Source organism: Neoarius graeffei, chromosome 3 (genome assembly GCF_027579695.1).
Source record: "Neoarius graeffei isolate fNeoGra1 chromosome 3, fNeoGra1.pri, whole genome shotgun sequence".
NCBI classification, from domain to species: domain Eukaryota; kingdom Metazoa; phylum Chordata; class Actinopteri; order Siluriformes; family Ariidae; genus Neoarius; species Neoarius graeffei.
Genome location: NC_083571.1, coordinates 93,307,196 through 93,332,517, shown reverse-complemented (window position 1 = coordinate 93,332,517; position 25,322 = coordinate 93,307,196). Strand labels below are relative to the sequence as shown.

Sequence of the window (25,322 nt, the reverse complement as noted above, 5' to 3'; positions counted from 1 at the left end):
CCAGTTTAACAAACATAGCAACCCAGATTTGATCAGGTTTCTTGGAAAGTTACATGCCAATGAAATAAAAAGACAATATTAACATTCATCAGGCAGAATCTGAGCTCTGCAGGCATGGGGAAATCTCAGGCAAAGTAGGCAGGCACTATCATGATGGTTTACTGTTATTTAGGACAAAAAGTCTTTTAGCACAAATCTAAAGTCTTTTAGCACAAGTCTTTTAGCACAAATCTAAAGTCTTTTAGCACAAGTTCTAAAGTCTCTTAGCACAACTCTAAGTTCTTTAACACAAGCTCCAAGAACACTTAATCTTTATTATTACTTACTGATCATGTTTAAAGGTGTTTGATGGATTTTTTTTATGAAAGTTGCTGAGATCCCGATCAAAAATGAGCGATTGTATTTCCCCACTCTGCCATCTTGAAACCACCATGTTTGATGTAGCCCGTATGTTAGTCACCAATCCTCCCTCTAAATTATTTAACACAGCACGTACCCTGACACGGTACACCGCTACAGCCAACTTCCAGGTTCACTCAAAAAAATAAAACATTGGATTTACTTAACCGAGTTATGGCAACCGGTCCAACGAAACTGTGTTAATTTAGATGTATTGAATACAGTTATGTGTTGAAAAACTCAACATAACTTTATTCAATACATCTAAATTAACACAGTTTCGTGGGACCGGTTGCCATAACTCGGTTAAGTAAATCCAGTGGTGGTTTTTTTTGAGTGTTTGTTTTGTCTTTATTAAAGTGCTAAGCTTAAATTATATCATATTTATTATTTACAATTTGCTAATTTGATAAAAAATGAAAAGTCAAGCGAAATTTACAAGATGATAAGAGTTTAAAGAAAGCTTTTTGTTTGTTCTTTATTGATTTTTTTTTACAAAAGAAAAAAGGTCAAAAGAAAGGAAAACTATTTACAGCTATTTCGATTATTTTATTAAGCTATTTACATTTTAGATAATTGCTGTGACTTCTAAATGCAAGAAAGTGAAATAATTAAACTTGAAACAAAAAAAACAAACAAACTTGATAATTAATTAAACTGCAGGTGCCACTAAAAATGCACATGATTTTAAAAGTTGAAAGACATTAATTTCATTTTGTTGTCAAGCAGGGCAAAAGACATAATCCCCCGGTTAATTAATTCGGCAAACGTGTAATTATTGACAGTCAGTTGAATTTGTGACATGATCAGAAGTGACTGAAGTTATCTATGAAGGTGCCCACAATTCAAGGTTTGTTATGGCTTAACTACAAATATCCAAAGACACCAAAGAATCAGATTTTCAGTCCACGTTTCAGGGATCAACAACTGATCCTTAACATGCACAGCAGCAGAAATTCTGGCTTCCGGTCCCTAAGCAATCATAATAAACCCCTTCTTATATCAAGATAAGGGTTTTTTTTTTCCGATTACTGTGACCATAATCCAGAGTTGTGCTAAAGAACATAGAGTTGTGCTAAGAGACTTCAGATTTGTGCTAACAGACTTGTGCTGAAAGACTTTTGTGCTAAATAACCGGATACTGTCATGATAGGCTTAACCTTCATCCTACCAAGTGGGGTCCATCTGGACCCTGCAACAATATATTTGTTTGCCATTTTAAAAATATGTGACATACTGCCTCACCGTTTTGTGAATTTGTCGGAATTTATGTCTTAATTAAAACACTAAAGCACCGGAAGATCAGCTTTTTGCATTGTGAAGGTATAATTAATTTGTTACTGGGGTCCAACCGGACCCCAGAGTAAAATTTATCTGTCTTTCATTTTATAATTGAATAGCACACTGAAAGTTAACTTCTTTTTGGTTGTTTCAGATTCATAATGGCTAACAGACAAAGACAAGCTAGATACACAGCAGCAGAGGCCTTAAGACATTATATTGCAATTAAGTAAGTTGATAAGAACTGACACTAATAATTATTTTATATTACCTCAGAGAAGATGGGAAGTACAGTAACATGTTCCATAATCAAACTACCAATGATTGCTGTATTCAGTTTTGCCTTAATATAAAACTTACAAGGCATTCCTTCTTGGGGTCCATGTGGACCCCACTGCTGCAATAAGCACAGGCTGCAAAACAAAAGCCCTAAATTATTTTACAATTACTTTTTTGTTTTAAATTCTGTAAGAAAAGCCCTAAGTTGTAATCCAGAATGTTTTACAGCTGCATGAGCTGCAAAAATCATGTATATAATGCCAATTTTTTTTTTGTGGCGCTATAATTTGCTACGTGTATGCTAGTTATTGCAATATTATTGCAATGTTATTGCATTTATAATACATCATTGATATTCAGCAGTAATGGATTTTGTTCTTCAATAAAGTTATGTCTGTTTGCTGCATTGAATTGGTTCTTACTGCACTGATTTCAAGGTATTCCCTCCTAGGGTCCATATGGACCCCGCCTGGTAGTTTGTGTATGTAAAATTGGCTGGTAGGATGAAGGTTAAAAAACAGAACCCCATGGTCAGCCACATTACCAGTGAGAGGATCTGAGTGTGTGTTCTCATTCTAACCAATGAAACAGTTAACTGAGTTTTATTTTTCAGTAAAGTGCGAGATATTTTGTGACTTTTGCCCTTTGAACTGCTGTCAAAACACATCAAAGCCAACTGAAACTCTACCTGACACATTCTGCACTGTGTGCGATACACACAACGAAAAGGCCAGATAAACAGTTTTGCAGGTTGATACACACACACACACACACACACACACACACACACACACACACACACACACACACACACACACACACACATCCATTATCTGAGAAATGTGACTTCTGATAGTCTTCTGATATTTGCAGATATTAACTCTGCAAAACTAGGGACATTGTGTAATCGTGAGTGAATAATAGTACAAACAGTAAGGAGCAACATTGGAAATGAAGTGGGTAAGTCCATACCACGTTCTCTTAAATATTTATACCTCCATTAAGGTTAGGAACAAAGATAAATAAATTTATGTCAATCACTGTAAATTAACTATTCCATCTCAGCCCTAAGGACAGTTTTGGGCAGATTGTGAGATAGAGTTTGCACAAAAAGCTTACAATATTCATTTCTATGCACAATGTTTGAATTTTTAAAGGCACAATTTTTAAACTGAAATATACTGTATATATATATATAAGCTGGCTTAATGCCTTTTTACTGCCAACTTTTTCAACACTTTGTAAAAAGGGGAAAATCTGTGTGACCACTGTTGATGCTAAGAGTTAAGAGATTTTTCAGAATGCCTTAATCTTATTCCACATAAGTGTTTGAGATTTTGAACGTCCCCCTTGCCTTTTTAAAACTAATGAAAGTGTGGATTTCAAGTTTATTCACTAATCTTCAGTAATGTCTTTATCATGGTCTCCATTCCAGTCCATTATCAAACATGCATGCTCACAGATTCATTTCCACCTTGGGGCAATTTACATTAGCTAGTTAACCAAGTGGAATGTTTCTAGAAGGTGGATGTCCCAGGAGATCAGCAGTTTCTATAAATATTCAATCCAGCCATGGATGTCTGGCACCAACACCCATGCCACAATCAAAGTCACTGAGGTCAAATTTTTCCCCAATTCTGAGGTTTGATGTGAATACTAACTGAAGCTCTTGACCTGTACTGTGTGTGTGTGTGTGTGAGAGAGAGAGAGAGTTGCAGGGGAAGTTGGAGCCAATCCCAAGAGGTGGGGTACAGCTTGGGCATGTTGCCAACCTATTGCAGGGCTAGCACAGAGACAAACAACCATTCACACTCACATTTACACCTATGGGCAAGCCAGTTGACCTAATCTGCATGTCTATGGGCTGTGGAAGGAAACTGGAGCATCAGGAGGAAACCCACACATACATGGGGAGAACATGCAAACACAGCACAGCAAGACTCCAGTCGCCGTGAGGTTCAAACCCAGAGCCTTCATGCTGTGTGGAGACAGCGCTAACTACTCCACCACCGTGCTGCCCATATATAATTGCAAACATCCATCCATCCATTATCTATAACCACTTATCCTGTGCAGGGTCACAGGCAAGTTGGAGCCTATCCCAGGTGACTATGGGCGAGAGGCAGGGTACACTCTGGACATGTTGCCAAATCATTGTTAGGACTTGGACTTTGTTGGCCTCTAGAGGCCGCTATCATTCCTTTTTTGTTGACATGTTTGTTTTGACTGCTAGAGGCCGCTATTGTTTCTGTGTGTTGTGTTTTGTTTTTCCATGTGCCTTGTGCCCCGCCTAGTCCTCATTATTGTCACCTGTGTTCTATTTAGTTTGTGTATTTATACTCCCTCAGTTTGGCCTCTAGTCACGGAGTCTTTTTGCTATGCTGTTTAGTGCTAGTTACCTCTGTCCCGTGTGCCTTGCCTATGTCCTTGTGTTCTTTGTATTTTTGTTTTCTTTTGGACTTTGTGGATTTTGTTTTTGACTTTTTGGATCTTCTGAGTGTTTGGATTTTTACCCCTTCTTTTCTGGTTATTGGCTTTTGTATTGACTTTGAACTTTTGGATTTTTTCCCTTATATCTTCTGAGCGTTTTGGATTATACTTTTTGGATTTTTTGCATTGTAAATAAACTGTTTTTTGCTACTCTACTTTCGCCTCACATCTCTGCACTTGAGTCATTCCCCTGGTGGCCTAGTGGGGGCTTGCTGAATCACTACACCAGCGACCTGGGTTCGATTCCCAGCAAAACCCTAACAGAAAGACTCCGTCATAACCGACTAAGCAGAGGCTTCATCAACTGTCTACCCAGCCATCCTTCAGGGAATTATGGCTGCTTTAACGCGCTTTAACGCGCTTTGGAGCTACCATGGATGTACACTTGCAAGCCAACATTAGGCCCTTGCTTGTCATGAGGTACTGCTTCAGCAAATTGGGAAAACCCTGGCACAGCTGACTCCTCTGCCTCCATCTCCTCTTGACCCTGCTCCACCATCTGTTCTGTCTCCTGCCATGCTGTCTCTTCCACCTCGTGAACCCTGCCTTCCTGCACCACAGAGCTATGACGGCAAGCACAGTGAGTGCCGAGAGTTCCTTACCCAGTGCCAACTCACCTTTGAGCTCCAGCCTACCACCTACACTACGGATCGCCGCAAGATTGCCATTGTGATAACCTTGTTAGCTGGTAAGGCACGAGCTTGGGCAACAGCCATCTGACAGGGACCCGAGTGCTTTGATTTCAAGCTGTTTATGGAGGAGATGCTCCGACCAGGCAGACATCAGTAAGGAAGCAGCCAGGAAGCTCATGTCCATCCGACAGGGAGGAAGCGTGGCAGACTACGCCATCTCGTTCCGGACGCTCGCAGCAGTAAGTGGATGGAATGAGACTGCCTTTGTTTCAGCCTTCCACCATGGTCTGTCTGGCCTCTATCGGATGCCCAAGTGACCTTGAAACACTGATCTCACATGCCATTCGTCTTGACAACAGGATTAGAGAGCGCCGCCAAGTCCAGAGCTTCCCCGGCCTCAACCTGGAGCCTGTCTACCTCCTCCAGCGACTGTCCGGAGCCCATGCAAGTGGGCCGTACCCGTCTTTCTGTGTCTGAGAGGGAGCGCAGAAGGAGGGACAAGTGCTGCATCTACTGTGGCAAGCCTGGCCACTTCCGAGCATCATGTCCCGAACTCTCGGGAAAAGGACCGCCCCGTCCAGCCGAGGGAGGGTTGTGACGGGGCCTGCCCTCTCTCCCAAACTCCCTGGCCAAGGAGTCTACATCCCGGTCTCCATGTCCTGGGGTGAGTCCGTCCACTCTTGCCAGGCCTTGTTAGACTCCGGGGCGGCGGGAAACTTTATGGATGTCCACTTCGCCCAAAGAATCAATGTCCCGACTGCACCTCTTGAAGTCCCACTGTCTGTGTCTGCCCTGGATGGCCATGGTAGAGTCACCCAAGTTACTTCTCCAGTCTTTCTCCAGTCTCAAGGTCACAAAGAAGAAATATCCCTGCACCTTATTCATTCGCCAGAGTTCCCAGTCATTCTAGGCCTTCCCTGGTTTACCCGCCACAATCCTCGTATAGACTGAGTAACAAGCCAGGTTGTGGAATGGGGTCCTGCATGCTATGCCTTTTGTCTGCTCTCCAGCTCTCCTGTGTCTTCTGCCGAGCCTCCTGATCTCACCGAGTTATCTCAAGTTCCCACAGAGTACTGCGATCTTAAAGAAGTTTTCAGCAAGAGCAAGGTTGCCGTTCTTCCTCCGCACCATGCCTACGACTGTGCCATCGACTTGCTTCCTGGGGCTACCCCTCCTCGCGGCAGACTGTTTTCCCTCTCTCAGCCAGAACGCAAGGCCATGGAGGAGTACATCAAGGATGCCCTGGCCTCTGGCTTCATTCGACCCTCCACCTCACCCACTGGTGCCGGCTTCTTCTTCGTCGGCAAGAAGGATGGGGGGCTCCGGCCGTGTATTGATTACAGGGGCCTGAACAAGATCACTGTGCGTAACCGCTATCCCCTTCCGCTGATGTCCACAGCATTCGATCTGCTCCAAGACGCTACTATCTTCACCAAGCTGGACTTACGGAATGCCTACCACCTCATCCGCATCCGACAGGGAGATGAGTGGAAGACTGCCTTTAACACCCCGTCAGGGCACTATGAATACCAAATGATGCCCTTCGGACTCACCAATGCACCAGCTGTCTTTCAGGCCCTTATCAACGACGTCTTGAGAGACATGATCAACCTATATGTCTTTGTTTACCTCGACGACATTCTGATTATCTCCAAGACCTTGCAGGAGCATCGCCACCATGTCCGCCAGGTTCTCCAAAAGCTGCTACAGAACAATCTGTTTGCCAAAGCCCAGAAATATGAGTTCCATGTCCCCAAGGTCTCCTTTCTGGGTTTTATTGTACGAACGGGACAACTCCAGATGGATCCAGCCAAGACCCTGGCTGTCCGGGACTGGCCCACTCCCAAGCCCATTAAAGAAGTTCAGCGGTTCTTAGGGTTTGCTAACTTCTACCGCAAGTTTGTCAGGAACTTCAGTTCTGTAGCAGCACCCATTTCGGATCTCACCAGAAAGACAGGTGGATCCTTTGTCTGGTCTCCTCAGGCGGAAAAGGCATTCAGGGACCTCAAGCAATGCTTCTGCATGGCACCCATTCTGGTCCTCCCGGACACTTCGCAACCATTCGTTGTTGAGGTAGACGCCTCGGACAGTGGCGTCGGCGCGGTCCTCTCTCAATGTTCGGATGGAAGGTTGCACCCCTGCGCATACTTCTCCCACCGCCTGAGCCCTGCGGAGTCCCGGTATGATGTGGGGGATCGGGAACTGCTCGCAGTTAAACTGGCCCTTGATGAGTGGAGGCACTGGCTGGAGGGAGCACAACATCCATTCCTGGTTTGGATGGACCACAAGAACCTGGAGTGCCTCCAGCAAGCCAAGAGACTTAATCCACGACAGGCTAGGTGGGCCTTGTTCTTTAGCCGAATTAACTTCACCCTATCGTACCGCCCTGGCTCTAAGAACACCAAATCGGACACGCTTTCCAGGCTATTCTCGTCCAACAACAGGGAAAGTGAAGTTGGACCTATCATCCCTGTGTCCCAGATTGTGGCCCCTGTCCGCTGGGGTGTTGAGGAGGCCGTCCGACAAGCTCAACGCCAGGCCCTGGGATGGGGCCACCGGGCCTCTTGTACGTCCCTCGTCAAGCCCAGGCCAAGGTTCTCCAGTGGGGTCACTCGTCCTCTCTCACCGCCCACCCGGGAGCTCGGAGGACCCTGGACTTCTTGAGAAGACGCTTCTGGTGGCCAAGCATGGAGAAGGAAGTGAGGTCATTCGTCCTGTCCTGCGAGGTGTGCACCAGAAGCAAGAACCCACGACAGCATCCCCAGGGCCTCCTGCATCCTCTGCCCATTCCCCGGCGTCCCTGGTCCCACGTGGCAGTCAACTTCATCACAGGTCTTCCTGACTCACAAGGTAACACTGTCATTTTGGTTATCGGCGACAGATTCTCTAAGGCCTGCCGCTTCATACCGCTGTGCAAACTCCCTTCTGCTCTTGAAACTGCCAAACTTATATTTACCCATGTCTTCCGAGTCTTTGGTCTCCCACAGGACATCATCTCAGACCGGGGGCCCCAGTTCTCCTCCCGAGTGTGGCATGGGTTCTGCAAACTCATTGGGGCCACTGCCAGCCTCTCTTCTGCGTTCCACCCCCAGTCCAATGGCCAGACTGAGAGGCTCAACCAAGACCTGGAAACCACCCTGCGAGGCCTGGTGATGGATAACCCGACATCGTGGAGCACCTGGCTGCCATGGGCAGAGTACGCCCACAACACCCTGCAGTCATCGGCCACCAAGCTGTCGCCGTTCCAGTGCCAATTCGGGTTCCAGCCACCTCTGTTCCCGGACCAGGAGCAGGACGCTGGGGTGCCCTCGGTCAACCAATATGTGAGACGGTGTCACAAGACCTGGAGCAAGATCAGGAGGACCCTCATCCAGACCTCCAGGGCCAACCAGACTCAGGCCAACCGCCATAGAAGGCCTGCCCACGTTTTCCGCCCTGGGCAGCGGGTTTGGCTGTCCGCCAAGGACCTTCCGCTGCGGGTGGAGAACCGCAAGCTTGCTCCTCGCTACATTGGCCCCTTCAAGGTGGTGCGCAGGGTGAACCCTGTCGCCTACCGGCTCCAGTTGCCCCGGACTCTAAGGATCAACCCCACTTTCCATGTTTCCCTGTTGCGGCCTGTACTGTCGTCCACGTATGCCCCTGCCCCTAGGAATCCCCTGCCCCCCCCGCATCTTCCAGGGTCAGACTGTGTTCACTGTGCGCCGCCTGCTTGACTCCCGCCGGGTCTGCGGGGGCTCCAATACCTAGTGGACTGGGAGGGCTATGGCCCTGAGGAGCGCTGTTGGGTCCCCGCCCGGGACATTTTAGATAAAGAACTTTGTCGGGACTTCCATTTCGCCCATCCTGAGTGCCCTGGGAACGTCAGGAGACGCTCCTTGAGGGGGGGGGTCCTGTTAGGACTTGGACTTTGTTGGCCTCTAGAGGCCGCTATCATTCCTTTTTTGTTGTCATGTTTGTTTTGACTGCTAGAGGCCGCTACTGTTTCTGTGTGTTGTGTTTTGTTTTTCCATGTGCCTTGTGCCCCGCCTAGTCCTCATTATTGTCACCTGTGTTCTATTTAGTTTGTGTATTTATACTCCTCAGTTTGGCCTCTAGTCACGGAGTCTTTTTGCTATGCTGTTTAGTGCTAGTTACCTCTGGTCAATTTAGAGCCACCAATTAGCCTAACCTGCATGTCTTTGGACTATGGGGGAAACTGGAGCACCTAGAGGTGACACAGGGAGAACATGCAAACTCCACACAGAAAGGCCCCTGTTGGCCACTGGGCTTGAATGCAGAACCTTCTTGCTATGTGGTAACAGTGCTAACCACTGTGCCACCATGTATAATTACAAACATGATTAAGATTATTTAACCACTGGGCTACTTTTTAATTCTTTCTTTCATATTATGGCAATCCTTTGCTGAGATGCACAGTTGATTTGAAAGTAAACCAGTATTAGAAGGACAGAAGTTAGAGCATAGTCATAGCACAACTTAACCTCATAGTGAAACAAGGCAGAGGAAAAACAGACATGCAGTACATAAAGTATATCAGTGCGGAGGTGGCAATCTTCTTGATGTTGTTGTTTTGCTGTCTCTAATCCATATGTTCCAGTGCAATTAACTTTGAAGGACTGATTGCATTAGAGGTCAGTGAATTCTTCTTTCTCCATTTTCAATCTCTAATAGACTGAGGTACATGTCTCTATCAGCAAAGTTGCATACCCTTACTGTCACCTTTCAAACACTCACACACATGCTGTGGATGCAGAGTTTCATTATAACAGATGGTGGCATTCATGTGACCTGCAGAGCTCCTGATATCAGAGTTATCCAGCATTAATGTGACAACAGCCCTTTGTGTCTTTTTTATGGTTACTCATGGAAGTGAGCCAGACCATTCATTCAGTGTCTCTCTTCTCCAATGTATTTACATAATGTTAGATTGTGAGGTTTAGTCTACTTCTGTTAATAAAAAAGAGGAAGATGCTCTAAGCATTTCATTTATTCCATTGCAGACAAAGTTGTTTGCTGTATGAAATCATCATACTCCACACAGAGAGTGGGTACGTGCAGAATATTTATTCATATCCGATCTTCCATTTATCTGAGAAAAAAAAAACAGGAAAATGAAGTACTTGGCTCTCGTAAAGTTAGTGAGTCTAAGCGCCTAATGGGATTAAGAAAAATGCACATATTCATACTTGTCTATTCAGATTTATACACTTTCTAACAGTGCTGCATTTGATCACTATTGTGTAGGTGCAATTGCATTATTAAATCAGTCTCATACAATCAGTCTAATAAAACATCAGTTAATTAATTTTACTAATCAATATTTATATCAATTATTAAATTAATAAATGAATTACTCTAGCGATACACTAGATCAGTGAAGGCAATGTGAATTATTTGATGGCAGAAGATAACTTCAAGTAATACTGCAGCAAAACAGACAAGACGGTTTCTTGTAAATAACTAATTTGTTAAAATGACAAAATCAAGTGAGGATAATACTGGTCATGTACATTCAGTAATACTAGCAACAGTTTAACAATCAAAGCACAGAATGGTGATATGAGGTAGTAATTTGTGTGTGTGTGTGTACAATACAATAACGTCATCAGACCAAAGCTATGTGATTATTGTGCATACACTTGAAACAACCTTAGGTTTAAGTAGCACTTTTCACATAAACTAATCAAGCTAAGACTAACGTTGCCCAAATGCCAGCCTCACTTGGGACCGCTCTTGTGTGGCAGCTGAAGAAGTTCGTTGATGATCCTCCATTTCTGTGTATTCTTCTGAAGAGCGCAGAGCACAGCTTCAATTCAGTTTAATGCAAATCTGCTATGCTGCAGAAGTTCTTCCCAGGTGGGATCTTGTTGATCCAGAAGGTCCTTGGTCAAAGGTTCGTTGGCTGAAGACATGGAGGGAACCGCTTGCCTCTAATCTTCCTAATCTGCGTTATTACGGTGTAGTAATAACGGTAACCAGTTTCAAACACAACAAAAGTGAAACAATGTGACTGAGGTACTTTTAACCATGGCCAGTGGTCCGTACAACAACGCGTGTTTGTTCCTTTGTTTCTTCGTTTCTGCCTGCAGGTAGTATCTCTTTAACACCAACAGTGAATCGGTCAGAAAGAGTGAAATTTGTTCAGACTGGCCAATTTATAGGCAACCTTGTATCATGATTCACAGTAGTACGCTACCCAATCATGGCGCAGTGAAAGATGAGATGAGGTGCATATTGTCCGGGGCAGGAAGTGAGGGAGTTATGGGAGATGTAATTGTGGAGATGTGCTGTACCTAAAACTGTGTAAATCTAGTTTAAACAACTCTAATGCAATAGGATAATAATAACTGGACACCCATACCTGAATTCAAAATAGCATAGTTGGCAATAGCACAGCACATTTAGCAAAAATGTTGAAAGATATCAGTTTATAGATATACAGAGAACCCTGCAGACACTGTTCAAGAACTTCAGTTTCAATCGATTTCAATAATACTGCCAAGGTCTTTCTGTGGGGCTTTGTCTCCTCACATACTGTATGCCCTTTAGGAAAAGTAAAATATTATTAAACACACAGGAGTTTGAGATAGGTTTAAAAAAATGGCAGAAGCAATTCATAAAACTAATGCCATGGAAGCTAATCTCATAAAGTTGCAGACTATTACATCAACATTGGATTCAGTGAAAAAGCAAGTGGATGGTTATTTTATCAAAAATACATTTAGAATATAGTAACGAACAGAAGTGATAGAGGTTAGGGATACAGGAAAGAAAATACAATTTCTAAAGAAAGGGGGGAAATGTTAGAAGAAAAAGCTAAGGCATCTGAACTGGCAAAAGATTACCAAGAAACCATTCAGCACAAAGGCATCACAGTAGCATTAACCCACATGAAAATAAATAGGAATCCAGGTGGAATTAAAAAAATTCAGCTGATAATTTTAATTGCTGGAATTCCAGTTTGGGTTTGCAATATTTTAAAGAATTATGAACCCTTGCGCCCATCTTTAGTGAAACAGATCAGACAGATTTCAAAAAAGGAAGAAACTCTTTCAATAATCCTTCTAATGGTTCTAATACAACTATGTGCTCAGAGGAATACAAAGAAGGTGGTAAGTTCACATTCACATAACACCTTAAACAGGTTTGAATGGCCCGCTACTTTTGATAAATAAATCCATCCATCTTCTGTAACCGCTTATCCTGTGCAAGCTGGAGCCTATCCCAGCTGACTATGGGCAAGAGGTGGTACACCCTGGACAAGTTGCCAGATCATCGCAGGGCTGACATACAGTATAGAGACAAACAACCATTCACACCTACAGTCAATTTGGAGCCACCAATTAACCTAACCTGCATGTCTTTGGACTGTGGGGGAAACCGGAGCACCCGGAGGAAACCCACACAGACATGGGGAGAACATGCAAACTCCAACAGAAAGGCCCCGTCAGCCACTGGGCTCGAACCTAGAACCTTCTTGCTGTGAAGCGACAGTGCTAACCACTACACCACCGTGCCACCCTGAAGAAAGAAAGAAAGAAAGAAAGAAAGAAAGAAAGAAAGAAAGAAAGAAAGAAAGATGGATGATAATAATGGTAGGAACAAATTACTACTGCTCAACCTCCATGTCCTTGGACTACAACAACCATAGGTTTGCCCACTAAGCCCAAGTTTATTTAGCCTAATCATTGGACTTATTGAAGCAAATTGAAATTAATTAAAAATTAAAAATTAATTACTTAATTAAAATGTTATGTCATCAGACCACGATCTCTCACATATGAAGACAGCAATATAGCAGATGCCTACTGCAAATAAGAATCTCCAATCCAAATTTTCTTCAAAGCCTATGGCATTTTGTCTGCATACTGAATTAAGCAACATAAACCTAACGCAAAAAAAAATATATTAAAGGAGGTAAACTTTAAAAGGAACCTTACAAGAACTCTTTCCATCATTTGACTCAGACCTATCCTTTGATTGGTGTTTTTAATAGAAATAGCCTCCTCACATGACCAAACTCACTATCAAATACATTTAAATGGAGACTTTACACTATTTCTCTGGCAGGACAAGAAGGGAAAAAATGACAGCCATCATGCCGGTTCAACCCAAAGGTGTTCAGTGGGGTTGAGGTCAGGGTTCCGTGCAGGACATTCAAGTTCTTCCACTCAAACCTTGGAAAACCATGTCTTCATGGATCTTGCTTTGTGCACGGAGCATTGTCATGTTGGAATGGGTTTTGACCCCGTATTTCAAGGATAAGGAATTATTTTCTGCTACAGCATACAGACACGTCCTATATAATTGCGTGCTTCCAATTTTGTTGCAGCAGCTTGGGGAATAACCACATATGAGTCAGGTGTCCACATACATTTGGCTATATACTGTATGTGTAGTTTAGTAATCCATCTAACTTGGGTATGAAATTTACTTTGCTCAGTGCACATTCCTCCATGTGGAAATGTAATGTTCTCAAAGTAATATGAGTTATAAGTGCCTATTGGTGCCTTGCAACAAGCAGAGAATAAACTATGTGCATGGATAGGCATAAACTCCTGCTGATGCAGGAAATTATTATTTGGATATAAAGCACGGGTGTTATAGCTGTCCTGTTAGTGCCAACCTTGTAGAGCTGCACTAAGCTTTCACAGGCTGACTGATGGAGTAGCAAGGACAAGTGTGTTTGTTTGAGATCGGGAAATCTGGGTATTGCTCATCTGTTATTCAGAACTGTGTGTTGTTTCAGAGTAAATGGTGTGTTAATGCTTAATTTGGAGTGGCTGATGGGCTTATATCTCAAACAAGCTCTCGTCACACAGATAAGAAATCCTGTTTATGATGAAACTTCCATTATACATGTTTGCTCTGGTACCAGCTTTTCTTCTACCTACATCTGATTTCACCAAGTGAGTCATATGTACTCATCTCTTTTATGTAACATGCCATCAAAGCATCAAAGGTTGTCCAGAGTAAGATGTTAAGTGTACAGTAAAAAGCAAGAAGCCACGTGAGGCACAGACGTCCTCTCAGACTGAATCACAGTTTATGTAGGTTGCCCACATTTGCTGCTTTTCCAAAAGCATCCTGAGTGCACAGGCAGGTACATGCCCAGAGCTACAGTATCTTTAAAAGGAACTGAACAAGTGCAGCAAATTCAGTCATTTGGTTCTAAAATGAATATACAGAACATACTACACTCTTATCTACAGTATTTAATAAACCAGTGCAAGTCTATGAAGAGATGCAACTTGTCCCTGGTAAAAATGGCTGTAATTCACTTTATATTCAATGGGTTTCATCTTATCTCATTATCTCTAGCCGCTTTATCCTGTTCTACAGGGTCGCAGGCAAGCTGAAGCCTATCCCAGCTGAGTACGGGCGAAAGGCGGGGTACACCCTGGACAAGTCACCAGGTCATCACAGGACTGACACATAGACACAGACAACCATTCACACTAACACCTACGGTCAATTTAGCGTCACCAGTTAACCTAACCTGCATGTCTTTGGACTGTGGGGGAAACCGGAGCACCCGGAGGAAACCCACGCAGACACGGGGAGAACATGCAAACTCTGCAAAGAAAGGCCCTCGACGGCCATGGGGCTCTAACCCGGACATTCTTGCTGTGAGGCGACAGCACTAACCACTACACCACCGTGCCGCCCGAAGTAAATCTTATATGCAAATAATAATGCACAGTAAGGGGTGGGCAATATGCTAACTGTATCACATCCTGATACTCAAAGATATTTCTATCATACATACAGTGCCTTGCAAAATATTCATCCCCCTTGGTGTTTGTCCTGTTTTGGTGCATTACAGGCTGGAATTATAATGGATTTTTGGAGGTTGAGCACCATTTGAGTTACACAACATGCCTACCACTTTAAAGGTGCAAATTGTTATTTTATTGTGACACAAGCAATAATTAAGATGAAAAAACAGAAATCTGGAGTGTGCATAGGTATTCACCCCCTTTCGTATGAAACCCCTAAATAAGAGCTGGTCCAACCAATTCACTTCACAAGTCACATGATTAGTTGATTAAGATCCACCTGTGTGCAATCAAAGTGTCACATGATCTGTCACATGGTGTCTCTATAAATCAACCTGTTCTGGAAGGACCCTGACTCTGCTACACTACTAAGCAAGCAACATGAGAACCAAGGAGCCTCCAAACAGGTCAGAGACAAAGTTGTGGAGAAGTATAGATCAGGGTTGGGTTATAAAAAATATCCCAAACTTTGAATATCCCACGGAGCACCATTAAATCCATTATAGCAAAATGAAAAGAATCTGTCATTATTACAAACCTGACAAGAGAAGGCCGTCCACCAAAACTCACAGACCAGGCAAGGAGGGCATTTGTTAGGACTGGGGACTGTCTTGGCCTCTAGAGGCCGCTGTTATGTTTTTATCTTGTCATGTTTGTTTTGGCCTCTAGAGGCCGCCACTGCTTCTGTGTTTTGTGTTTGTTTTTGACAGCCATGTGCTTTTGTTTTTCATGTGCCTTGTGCCCCGCCTAGTCCTCATTATCGTCACCTGTGTTCAATTTATTTTGTGTATTTATACTCCCTCAGTTTGGCCTCTAGTCACGGAGTCTTTGTGCTGCTTATGGCTAGTAACCGCTGGCTCGTGTACCTTGCTTATGCCCTTGTGGTTTTTGGTATTTTGCTTTCTTTTGGACTATGTACTTTACATTCTGGATCTTCTGAGCGTTTGCATTTTTGCCTTTTCTTTTCTGACTTTTGGTTTTTGATTTGACTTTGAACTTTTGGATTTTTTATTTTTTCGTGTTTATCTTCTGAGCGTTTGGATTGTACTTTTTTGCCTTGGACTTTTTGAACATTGTAAATAAACTGTTTTTTCTATTCTACTTTCACTTCACTCCTCTGCACTTGAGTCATTCCCCTGGTGGCCTAGTGGGGGTTTGCTGGATTACTACACCAGCAACCTGGGTTCGATTCCCAGCAAAACCCTAACAGCATTAATCAGAGATGCAACAAAGACACCAAAGATAACGCTGAAGGAGCTGCAAAGATCCACAGTGGAGATGGGAGTATCTGTCCATAGGACCACTTCAAGCTGTACACTCCACAGAGCAGGGCTTCCTGAAAGAGTGGCTAGAAAAAAGTCATTGCTGAAGACAACACATTTGGAGTTTGCCCAACAGCATATGGAAGACTCCCCAAACACATGGAAGAAGATTATCTGGTCAAATGAGACTAAAATTGATCTTTTTGACCATCATGGGAAACACCATGTGTGGTGCAAACCCAACACTTCTCATCACCCTGAGAACACCATTCCTACAGTGAAGCATGATGGTGGCAGCATCATGCTGTGGGGATGTTTTTCATCTGCAGGGACAGGAAAGCTGGTCAGGACTGAAGGAAAGATGGATGGCACTAAATACAGGGCAATTCTGGAGGAAAACCTGTTTGAGTCAGCCAGAGGTTTGAGACTGGGACGAAGGTTCACATTCCAGCAGGACAATGACCCTAAACATACTGCTAAAGCTACAATGGAGTGGTTTGAAGGGAAACATTTAAATGTCTTGGAATGGCCTAGTTAAAGCCCAGACCTCAATCCACTTGAGAATCTGTGGCATAACTTGAATATTGCTGTACGCCAACGCAACCCATCTAACTTGAAGGAGTTGGAGCAGTTTTGCCTTGAGGAATCGGCAACAATCCCAGTGGCTAGATGTGCTAAGCTAATAGAGGCATACCCCAAGAGACTTGCAGCTGTAATTGCAGAAAAAGGTGGCTCTATTAAGTATTGTCTTTGGGGGGTGGGGGGTGAATACCTATGCACACTCCAGATTTCTGTTTTTTTTTTCCATCTTAATTATTGTTTGTGTCACCATAAAACAATTTGCACTTTTAAAGTGGTAGACATGTTGTGTAAATCAAATGGTGCTACCTAACCCCCCAAAAATCAATTTTAATTCCAGCTTGTAGTGCGACAAAACAGTGCAAATACAAAGGGGGATGAATACTTTTGCAAGACACTGTAATATGTAGTCTGTCATGATATAAAGGTTTGCTAGCAAACTGCCAGCAAAACAAAAAAAGATAAACCCTAAAAAGGGGTGAAAAGCTGAATGTGATTATGCTTTAATTTAATGCCTTGAATAAGAAATGATCTAAAAACATTTCAAAATATAATTATTTCATAACTTAACTATTTAACTGTCACTGTTTTCAAAGTCTGTAATGAATTGACTTTTACTGTAAACTTTTACCATCAAAGCATCTTCTTGGTAATTACTATTTTTTAAAATCACAATTTTACCTGGGATATCTCAGAAAAGTGTATTGTGGCATAATTTATCATGATATCAATATTATTATATTGAGCAGCCCTAATGCACAATGTTCCAGCATTTTTGAAAAAAAAATCTTCATGAATGCTCTAAAGTCAATACAACCATTGATGGCACCTCTTTGCGAGCAACACAGAGAAGGATTCAGAGAGCAGGTTCGCTTTCTTAATTGTCTTTTTACTTGCTAAAATTGTAATAGATGTTTGAGCCTACCAGAACTAAAATAAAAGTACAACAAATTGGTATTTATTCTACCAACAGTCACCAAGTCTTTGAAAAGCCTGGGAACAACTTTCTTTGTATTTTCTTCTGGAGAAACAAAAAATGATGTTTGTGTGTGGAGCTCCAGTATACAGTATATGCCTTTAAGGCATTAATGTTCCTGTAATATAAAATAGAGAGATAAATGACAGCAGGACTTGTACCCATGGCACTGATGTAATAAATAGATATTAGTTACATCACCATGAGAACCTACAATATTAGTGTATGATGGGAAAATCGTTTTATGTAGAGATTTATCATACACCAAGGACTACCAAGGATAAGTAAAATGAATAAGTAAACTGACCCTGGCTCTAAACATCAGCTCCAGCTGTGTAATTGTGACTAAGTGGGAGAAACATTAATATACTTTCACAGTATTTAATATCATCTGAATTATATTATCACCAATCTGTTGGATTTTTATCATTTATAAATAGCACACGGTGGTGTGTTATGTCCCATAATGTGCGATTGTTTATATAAAAGTCCTTCTACATGATGAGTGGTGCTCTCTAAACCTGTCTTTTTCTCACTTGTGAGGTTGGTGAGTGTTTGCTGTATCATGGTTTATAAATGCCTGAATTTAATCACTGCCCATAGTCCTCTAGTCATCTGTTTGCAACTCTCATCACCTCTTACACCTCTTGACTTTGCTCCTCTCTCAGGCATAACCGACAGCATAAAGAAAAGATTATTTCAGAAAGACTGCATTATAGTGTTTCTCAAATCCACTGTATGGTTCAAACTAGCCAGTCTCAATGAATGTGGTTCAAAGGTTTATTTATAGTCCTTGGCAAGCATCTCAATATCGGTCAGCAGATTAGCATCTGAGCAGACGCCCATTTGTCAGTGCAGAATACGTCAGTGTTGCAGTATTCACAATATTTGATTACTTAACCCTTTGATGCAAAACATGGGCCAAAAGTGACCCGGCTGAGTTTTTATCTTCTATATCTTTGCAATAAATTAATTCCATCCTTCAGTATTCAAGGTATTCCTCAATTAACTTGTTTTTGATCATCATACATCCTTATTTTATTTTTTCCTTTCTTACTTTTTGAATAAAAACCCTTTTTGTATCACTACCCTTCTAATGCACAACATGGGTCAAAAACGACCTGCATTCATTTTCCAGGTTATTTCATGTATGGCTGAGTGTTTCTATGATATACTTTTGAAATAAATTCATTTTGTCATTTACTTTTCCAAATATCCAGTAAATATCCTGTTTTTGTTTAGCACAAATCATCATTTTTATTTTCCTTTCTTAAGTTATGAACAAGCACAGCTTTTGTAATTCTACATCAAGTTTATACACATGGGTCAGAAACGACCCGCATGCATTTACTCCAGCGTTTGGTGGGAACTGTGAATTGTGCTTGTGTCAGACATTTCACAGCTCAGCACAGCGCCCTTTGACCATCTAATACACGTAAGTAATTGTGGCAGCGGGGGCGTGGTCAAGCGCCGGTCTGTGACAGGAGGGCGGAGTCAGGGAAGGTGAGTGGCAGAATCACTACACCTGAGAGCAATTAACCTGTGTTTATGTCTTCCCAGTGACCGCGCCCTACTTAAGGAGGGAGAGCGAGAGCAGAGGAGCTCTTCCTGAACCAGACGCTGAGTGTGTGTGTGTCTGAAAAGTGCATACATAATTGTTATGCTGAAAAGTGTGGCAATAAAACGTGCTGTCAAACCTGATCTCTGTCCTGCCGTCCTCTGTGCTCCACCCACGAACACTGAACAGTTACAGTAATGTTTTTCAATTGTTCTAACATTACCTTAGAAAAAAATTGATTATGTTTAGGTTACCTTGAGAGTGAGTAGATTACTTGTCAGAAAGATACAAGTAATTACTATTAGCTACCGAGCTGTTGACATATTCTACTTTAGTTAGCTATTTTTATTGTAGTTGGCTTAGCTAACTACATAGTTAATAAATAAATAACTGGCCCCATTCACTGCTAAAGTAATTACTTGAAACAAATTATTATTACAGTATTAAGACATTTAATTTTAAATCACACTTGGATGACCCATGTGTAGAAATATAAAAAGTATTTTTGTTCATAAAGTAGGAAAGAAAAAATTAAATTAATGATTTGTGGTAATTAAAAACAAGATATTTAAAAGAATACTTGGAATATTCAATCATAAAATAAATTGATTTCAAAAGATAGAGCAAAGAAAAACTCAGTCAGCATGAAATAACCTGGAAAATGAATGCGGGTCATTTTTGACCCATGTTGTGCATTAGAAGGGGTGTGCATATGTTTTGCATCAAAGGGTTAATTTTCTAATTGAAATATCAACATATATATCATGTGCAAGATTATTAGATTTAGTGGTTGTTAATTATTATACAGTACCAGTCAAAAGTTTGGGGACACGTACTCATTTGTAGGTTTTTTCTGTATTTTGACTATTTTCTACATTGTAGAACAATACTGAAGGCATCAAAAGTTTGACATAACAAATGGAACATATACGGAATTATGTGGTAAACAAAAAAGAACTCTGTTTGACATTTAGGTTCCTCAAACTAGCCACCGTTTACCTTGATCATGCTTTGTACACTGGCATTATGTTAACCAGCTTCATGAGGTAGTCACCTGGAATGCTTTTCAATTACGGTAACAGTTGTGCCTCATCAAAACTTAATTAGCACAATTTCTTGCCTTCTTAATGCATTTGAGATCAAACAGTAAATAGCAAATAAACAGGCAGCAAACAGCCCTTTTCCACAACTGTAGTAATCCATATTATGTCAAGAACCGCTCAATTAAGTAAAGAGAAATGACATCCATCATTACTTTAAGACACAAAGGGTCTTTTAATTCATAAAAATGAATGAAAAACATTGAATTAGAAGGTGTGTCCAAACTTTTGACTGGTACTGTATGTCTACTCTTGCTCTGACGTACTGTAGTCTATTTTGTTTCTCCAAGCAGCTTTTGGCATATACAGATTCAAAATACGTTCTTACTAAATGTCCAGAATAAAATTCATTACTGTGTGTGAGTAAAACAGACCTGCACACCACACAGTCTCAGCTCCCTTAATCCTCCAACATGATCTCACACTTTCAAATCGCTTTCCAGGGAGAAACTATGACAGATCCGGCAAAGAAGTGAGATTCATTTAGTATGTAGACAGTTGTGTCTAGAAATGGTTCAAATACAATACAAAGTACCATACAATTTAGGATTACTGCCAAAAAGAAGGAAAACTAAAATGATGTGTAGAGGTGAGGTTTTTCTTTTCCAAACTAACCTGTAGCCTAAAACCAAACATACGCCTGGTTTCTGGCTATATAGTAGTAGTGCCAAAACATTTTTTTTTTGTCAGTGATGCAGAAAACCTTGCAGCTTACATCTTATTAGAGCAGTACTGTTAGTGTAGCTTTTGCAAAGACAACAAGATGCTATTAACAAGCTTTACCCTGTATAGAGCAGCTCCATTCAGGAATGTTTCAGTGAAGCTGCAGTCACGTGCACTGACTATTTTCTACATTGTAGAACAATACTGAAGGCATCAAAAGTTTGACATAACAAATGGAACATATACAGAATTATGGCTCATCTTATCTCATTATCTGTAGCCACTTTATCCTGTTCTACAGGGTCGCAGGCAAGCTGGAGCCTATCCCAGCTGACTACAGGCAAAAGGCGGGGTACACCCTGGACAAGTCGCCAGGTCATCACAGGGCTGACACATAGACACAGACAACCATTCACACCTACGGTCAATTTAGAGTCACCAGTTAACCTAACCTGCATGTCTTTGGACTGTGGGGGAAACCGGAGCACCCGGAGGAAACCCACGCGGACACGGGGAGAACATGCAAACTTTGCAAAGAAAGGCCTTCACTGGCCACGGGGCTCGAACCCGGACCTTCTTGCTGTGAGGTGACAGCGCTAACCACTACACCACCGTGCCACCCACAGGATTATGTGGTAAACAAAAAAGAACTATGTACTTTTGACCGGTACTGTATGTCTACTCTTGCTTAGACATACAGTAGTCTATTTTGTTTCTCCAAGCAGCTTTTGGCATATACAGATTCAAAATACGTTCTTACTAAATGTCCAGAATAAAACTCATTACTGTGTGTGAGTAAAACAGACCTGCACACCACACAGTCTCAGCTCCCTCCAACATGATCTCACACTTTCAAATCGCTTTCCGAGGAGAAAATATGACAGATCCGGCAAGGAAGTATGTAGACACTTGTGGTTCAAATACAATACAAAGCACCATACAATTTGGGATTACTGAAGGAAAACTGAAATGATGTGTATAGGTGAGGTTTTTTTTTTCCTTTTCCAAACTAACCTGTAGCCTAAAACCAAACATACGCCTGGTTTCTGACTATATAGTAGTAGTGCCAAAACATTTTTTTTTTTGTCAGTGATACAGAAAACCTTGCAGCTTACATCTTATTAGAGCAGTACTGTTAGTGTAGCTTTTGCAAAGACATCAAGATGCTATTAACAAGCTTTACCCTGCCTTTATAGAGCAGCTCCATTCAGGAATGTTTCAGTGAAGCTGCAGTCACGTGCATTCACACATCTGGATTTGGACATGTTACTGCAAGCAATCATTTGTGTTTCCAAAACCAAAGAAAAGCTGATTAACTTACTTGCTCCGACCAAAAACATATCAGTGCCAAAAAGCAACAGTGAGACAGAGTTCAGCTGAATGAAGAGACGAGCCAGAGCCATATTTCTCTCTCCACAGTGTTTCTTCTGGATATCAGACTCCAAACAGCTTCAGGCGCGCTTCTTCATGCGCTCCATCTTGACTGAATATTAACGCAAGCAAGCAAATTTAAAGCGAGTCCATTAACTTTATAGGTTTCACCAACAGGATGTTCATACGAGCTCCAGATGATGTCCATGTCGCGTTATGTCTGGTGTGTTGACTAATTTGCTTCATCTGGAAAATATCTTCGCTTCCAAAAGTCACCTCACGTGTAAAGGATCTTGGTCGTTCCAGGTTTTCTCCATACATCCTACAGCAAGTAGGATGAAGATGGCAGAGTTTGTCTCATCTCCACAGCTTCATAGTGAGCAGTGCATCTGGAAAAGCAACGCGCAGCGCTAATGTTAACTCTTCAGGCGCTTTGGCTCAGTGTGCAGGGGGGAGACAAATCATAAATCCGCCCGTCTTTATTTATTTATGCGCTTTCACCATAGACCGTGATTGGGCATGAGAGAGAAAACCAGCCTTCCATTCCTCTCCAGTCCTCATGTCATGATGCTGTGAGGAAGGAATTCCAGCAGCAGTGCATGAGATTGTCACCTCTAACGCATAAAGGCTCTCATGACAAGGACCCCTGGCTCTCTCAGGCACACAAAGGAATCACTGGGGAAAATCAAGCAGACAGAAAGTTTTCATGACTGCTCTATTATAAACACTGCTTCATGCTGCAGCATTTTCACAACATCTTACCGTAAGAGCCCTGCGAAGCCTTGTTCATTTGGTTAACAATGTTAGACTGAAGGGCGGCACGGTGGTGTAGTGGTTAGCGCTGTCGCCTCACAGCAAGAAGGTCCGGGTTCGAACGAGGGCCTTTCTGTGTGGAGTTTGCATGTTCTCCCCGTGTCCGCGTGGGTTTCCTCCGGGTGCACCGGTTTCCCCCACAGTCCAAAGACATGCAGGTTAGGTTAACTGGTGACTCTAAATTGACCGTAGGTGTGAATGGTTGTCTGTGTCTATGTGTCGGCCCTGTGATGACCTGGCGACTTGTCCAGGGTGTACCCCGCCTTTCACCCGTAGTCAGCTGGGATAAGCTCCAACTTGCCTGCGACCCTGTAGAACAGGATAAAGCGGCTAGAGATAATGAGATGAGATGTTAGACTGAACCTAATTCTGATCTAAGATAGGCTACGCTTCTTGTTCAGTGGCCCAGTAGGAATGAGGCTATTTCTGAGACCATGGCTGTAGCTCTGAGAATGCAGATTTATTTTTATCTATTGCTATTTATTTATTTTAACATTTATCTTCCATGTACGGGCGGCACGGTGGTGTAGTGGTTAGCACTGTCGCCTCACAGCGAGAAGGTTCCGGGGTCGAGTCCAGTGGGCGATGAGTGTTTTTCTGTGCGGAGTTTGCATGTTCTCCCCGTGTCTGCATGGGTTTCCTCCGGGTGCTCCGGTTTCACCACAGTCCAAAGACATGCAGGTTAGGCTAATTGGTGGCTCTAAATTGAGTTTAATTGAGTGTGAAATGGTTGTCTGTGTCTATGTGTCAGCCCTGTGATGACCTGGCGACTTGTCCAGGGTGTACCCCACCTTTCGCCCGTAGTCAGCTGGGATAGGCTCCAGCTTGCCTGCGACCCTGTAGAACAGGATAAAGCGACTAGAGATAATGAGATGAGATAAGACATTTATCTTCCATGTTCTCCCCGTGTCTGCGTGGGTTTCCTCCAGGTGCTCTGGTTTCCCCCACAGTCCAAAGACATGCACGTTAGGCTAATTGGTGGCTCTAAATTGACCGTAGGTGTGAGTGTGAATGGTTGTTTGTCTCTGTCAGCCCTGCGATAACCTGGCAACTTGTCCAGGGTGTACCCCGCCTCTCGCCCATAGTCAGCTGGGATAGGCTCCAGCTTGCCTGCGACCCTGTAGAACAGGATAAAGTGGCTAGAGATAATAGATGGATGTATGTTATCTCATCTCATTATCTGTAGCTGCTTTATCCTGTTCTACAGGGTCGCAGGCAAGCTGGAGCCTATCCCAGCTGACTACGGACGAAAGGCGGGGTACACCCTGGACAAGTCACCAGGTCATCACAGGGCTGACACATAGACACAGACAACCATTCACACTCACATTCACACCTACGGTCAATTTAGAGTCACCAGTTAACCTAACCTGCATGTCTTTGGACTGTGGGGGAAACCGGAGCACCCGGAGGAAACCCACGCGGACACGGGGAGAACATGCAAACTCCGCACAGAAAGGCCCTCGCCGGCCACGGGGCTCGAACCCGGACCTTCTTGCTGTGAGGCGACAGTGCTAACCACTACACCACCGTGCCGCCCTGTATGTTATTATTATTATTATTATTATTTTACATTTATCTTCCATGTGCGGGTGGCATGGTGGTGTAGTGGTTAGCATTGTCGCCTCACAGCAAGAAGGTTCTGAGTTCAAGCCCAGTGGGCGATGAGGGCCTTTCTGTGTGGAGTTTGCATGTTCTCCCTGTGTCTGCGTGGGTTTCCTCCAGGTGCTCCGGTTTCCCCCACAGTCCAAAGACATGCAGATTAGGTTAACTGGTGACTCTAAATTGACTGTAGGTGTGAATGTGAATGGTTGTTTGTGTGTCTGTGTGTCAGCCCTGCAATAATCTGGCGACTTGTCCAGGGTGTACCCCCCCCCCCCCCCCCCCCCCCCCCCGTCGCCCATAGTCAGCTGGGACAGGCTCCAGTTTGCCTGCGACTCTGCACAGGATAAGCGGCTACAGTGCTAACCACTACACCACTGTGCCACCTATATGTATATACACACACACACACACACACACATACTGACCGGCTACTTTATTAGGAACACCCGTGCGCCTGCTGTTTTATGCAGTTTTATCTCATTAGCCAGTCCCTTGACAGCAGCATGCAGATTTTATGCATTTTATGCAATCAAGA

The 25,322-nt window shown here is 42.9% G+C and overlaps 1 protein-coding gene across 1 annotated transcript in view; it reads right to left on the bottom strand.

Moving 5' to 3' along the window:
* The window catches only part of fndc4a (fibronectin type III domain containing 4a), an 82,790-nt gene extending 60,385 nt beyond the window's left edge, over positions 1-22,405 (bottom strand). The window contains exon 1 of the mRNA XM_060916088.1: positions 22,320-22,405. Coding sequence (XP_060772071.1) covers positions 22,320-22,401 — 82 coding nt within the window. The 5' untranslated portion in view covers positions 22,402-22,405. The remainder of the gene's footprint in view (positions 1-22,319) is intronic.
* Positions 22,406-25,322: the final 2,917 nt, after the last annotated feature.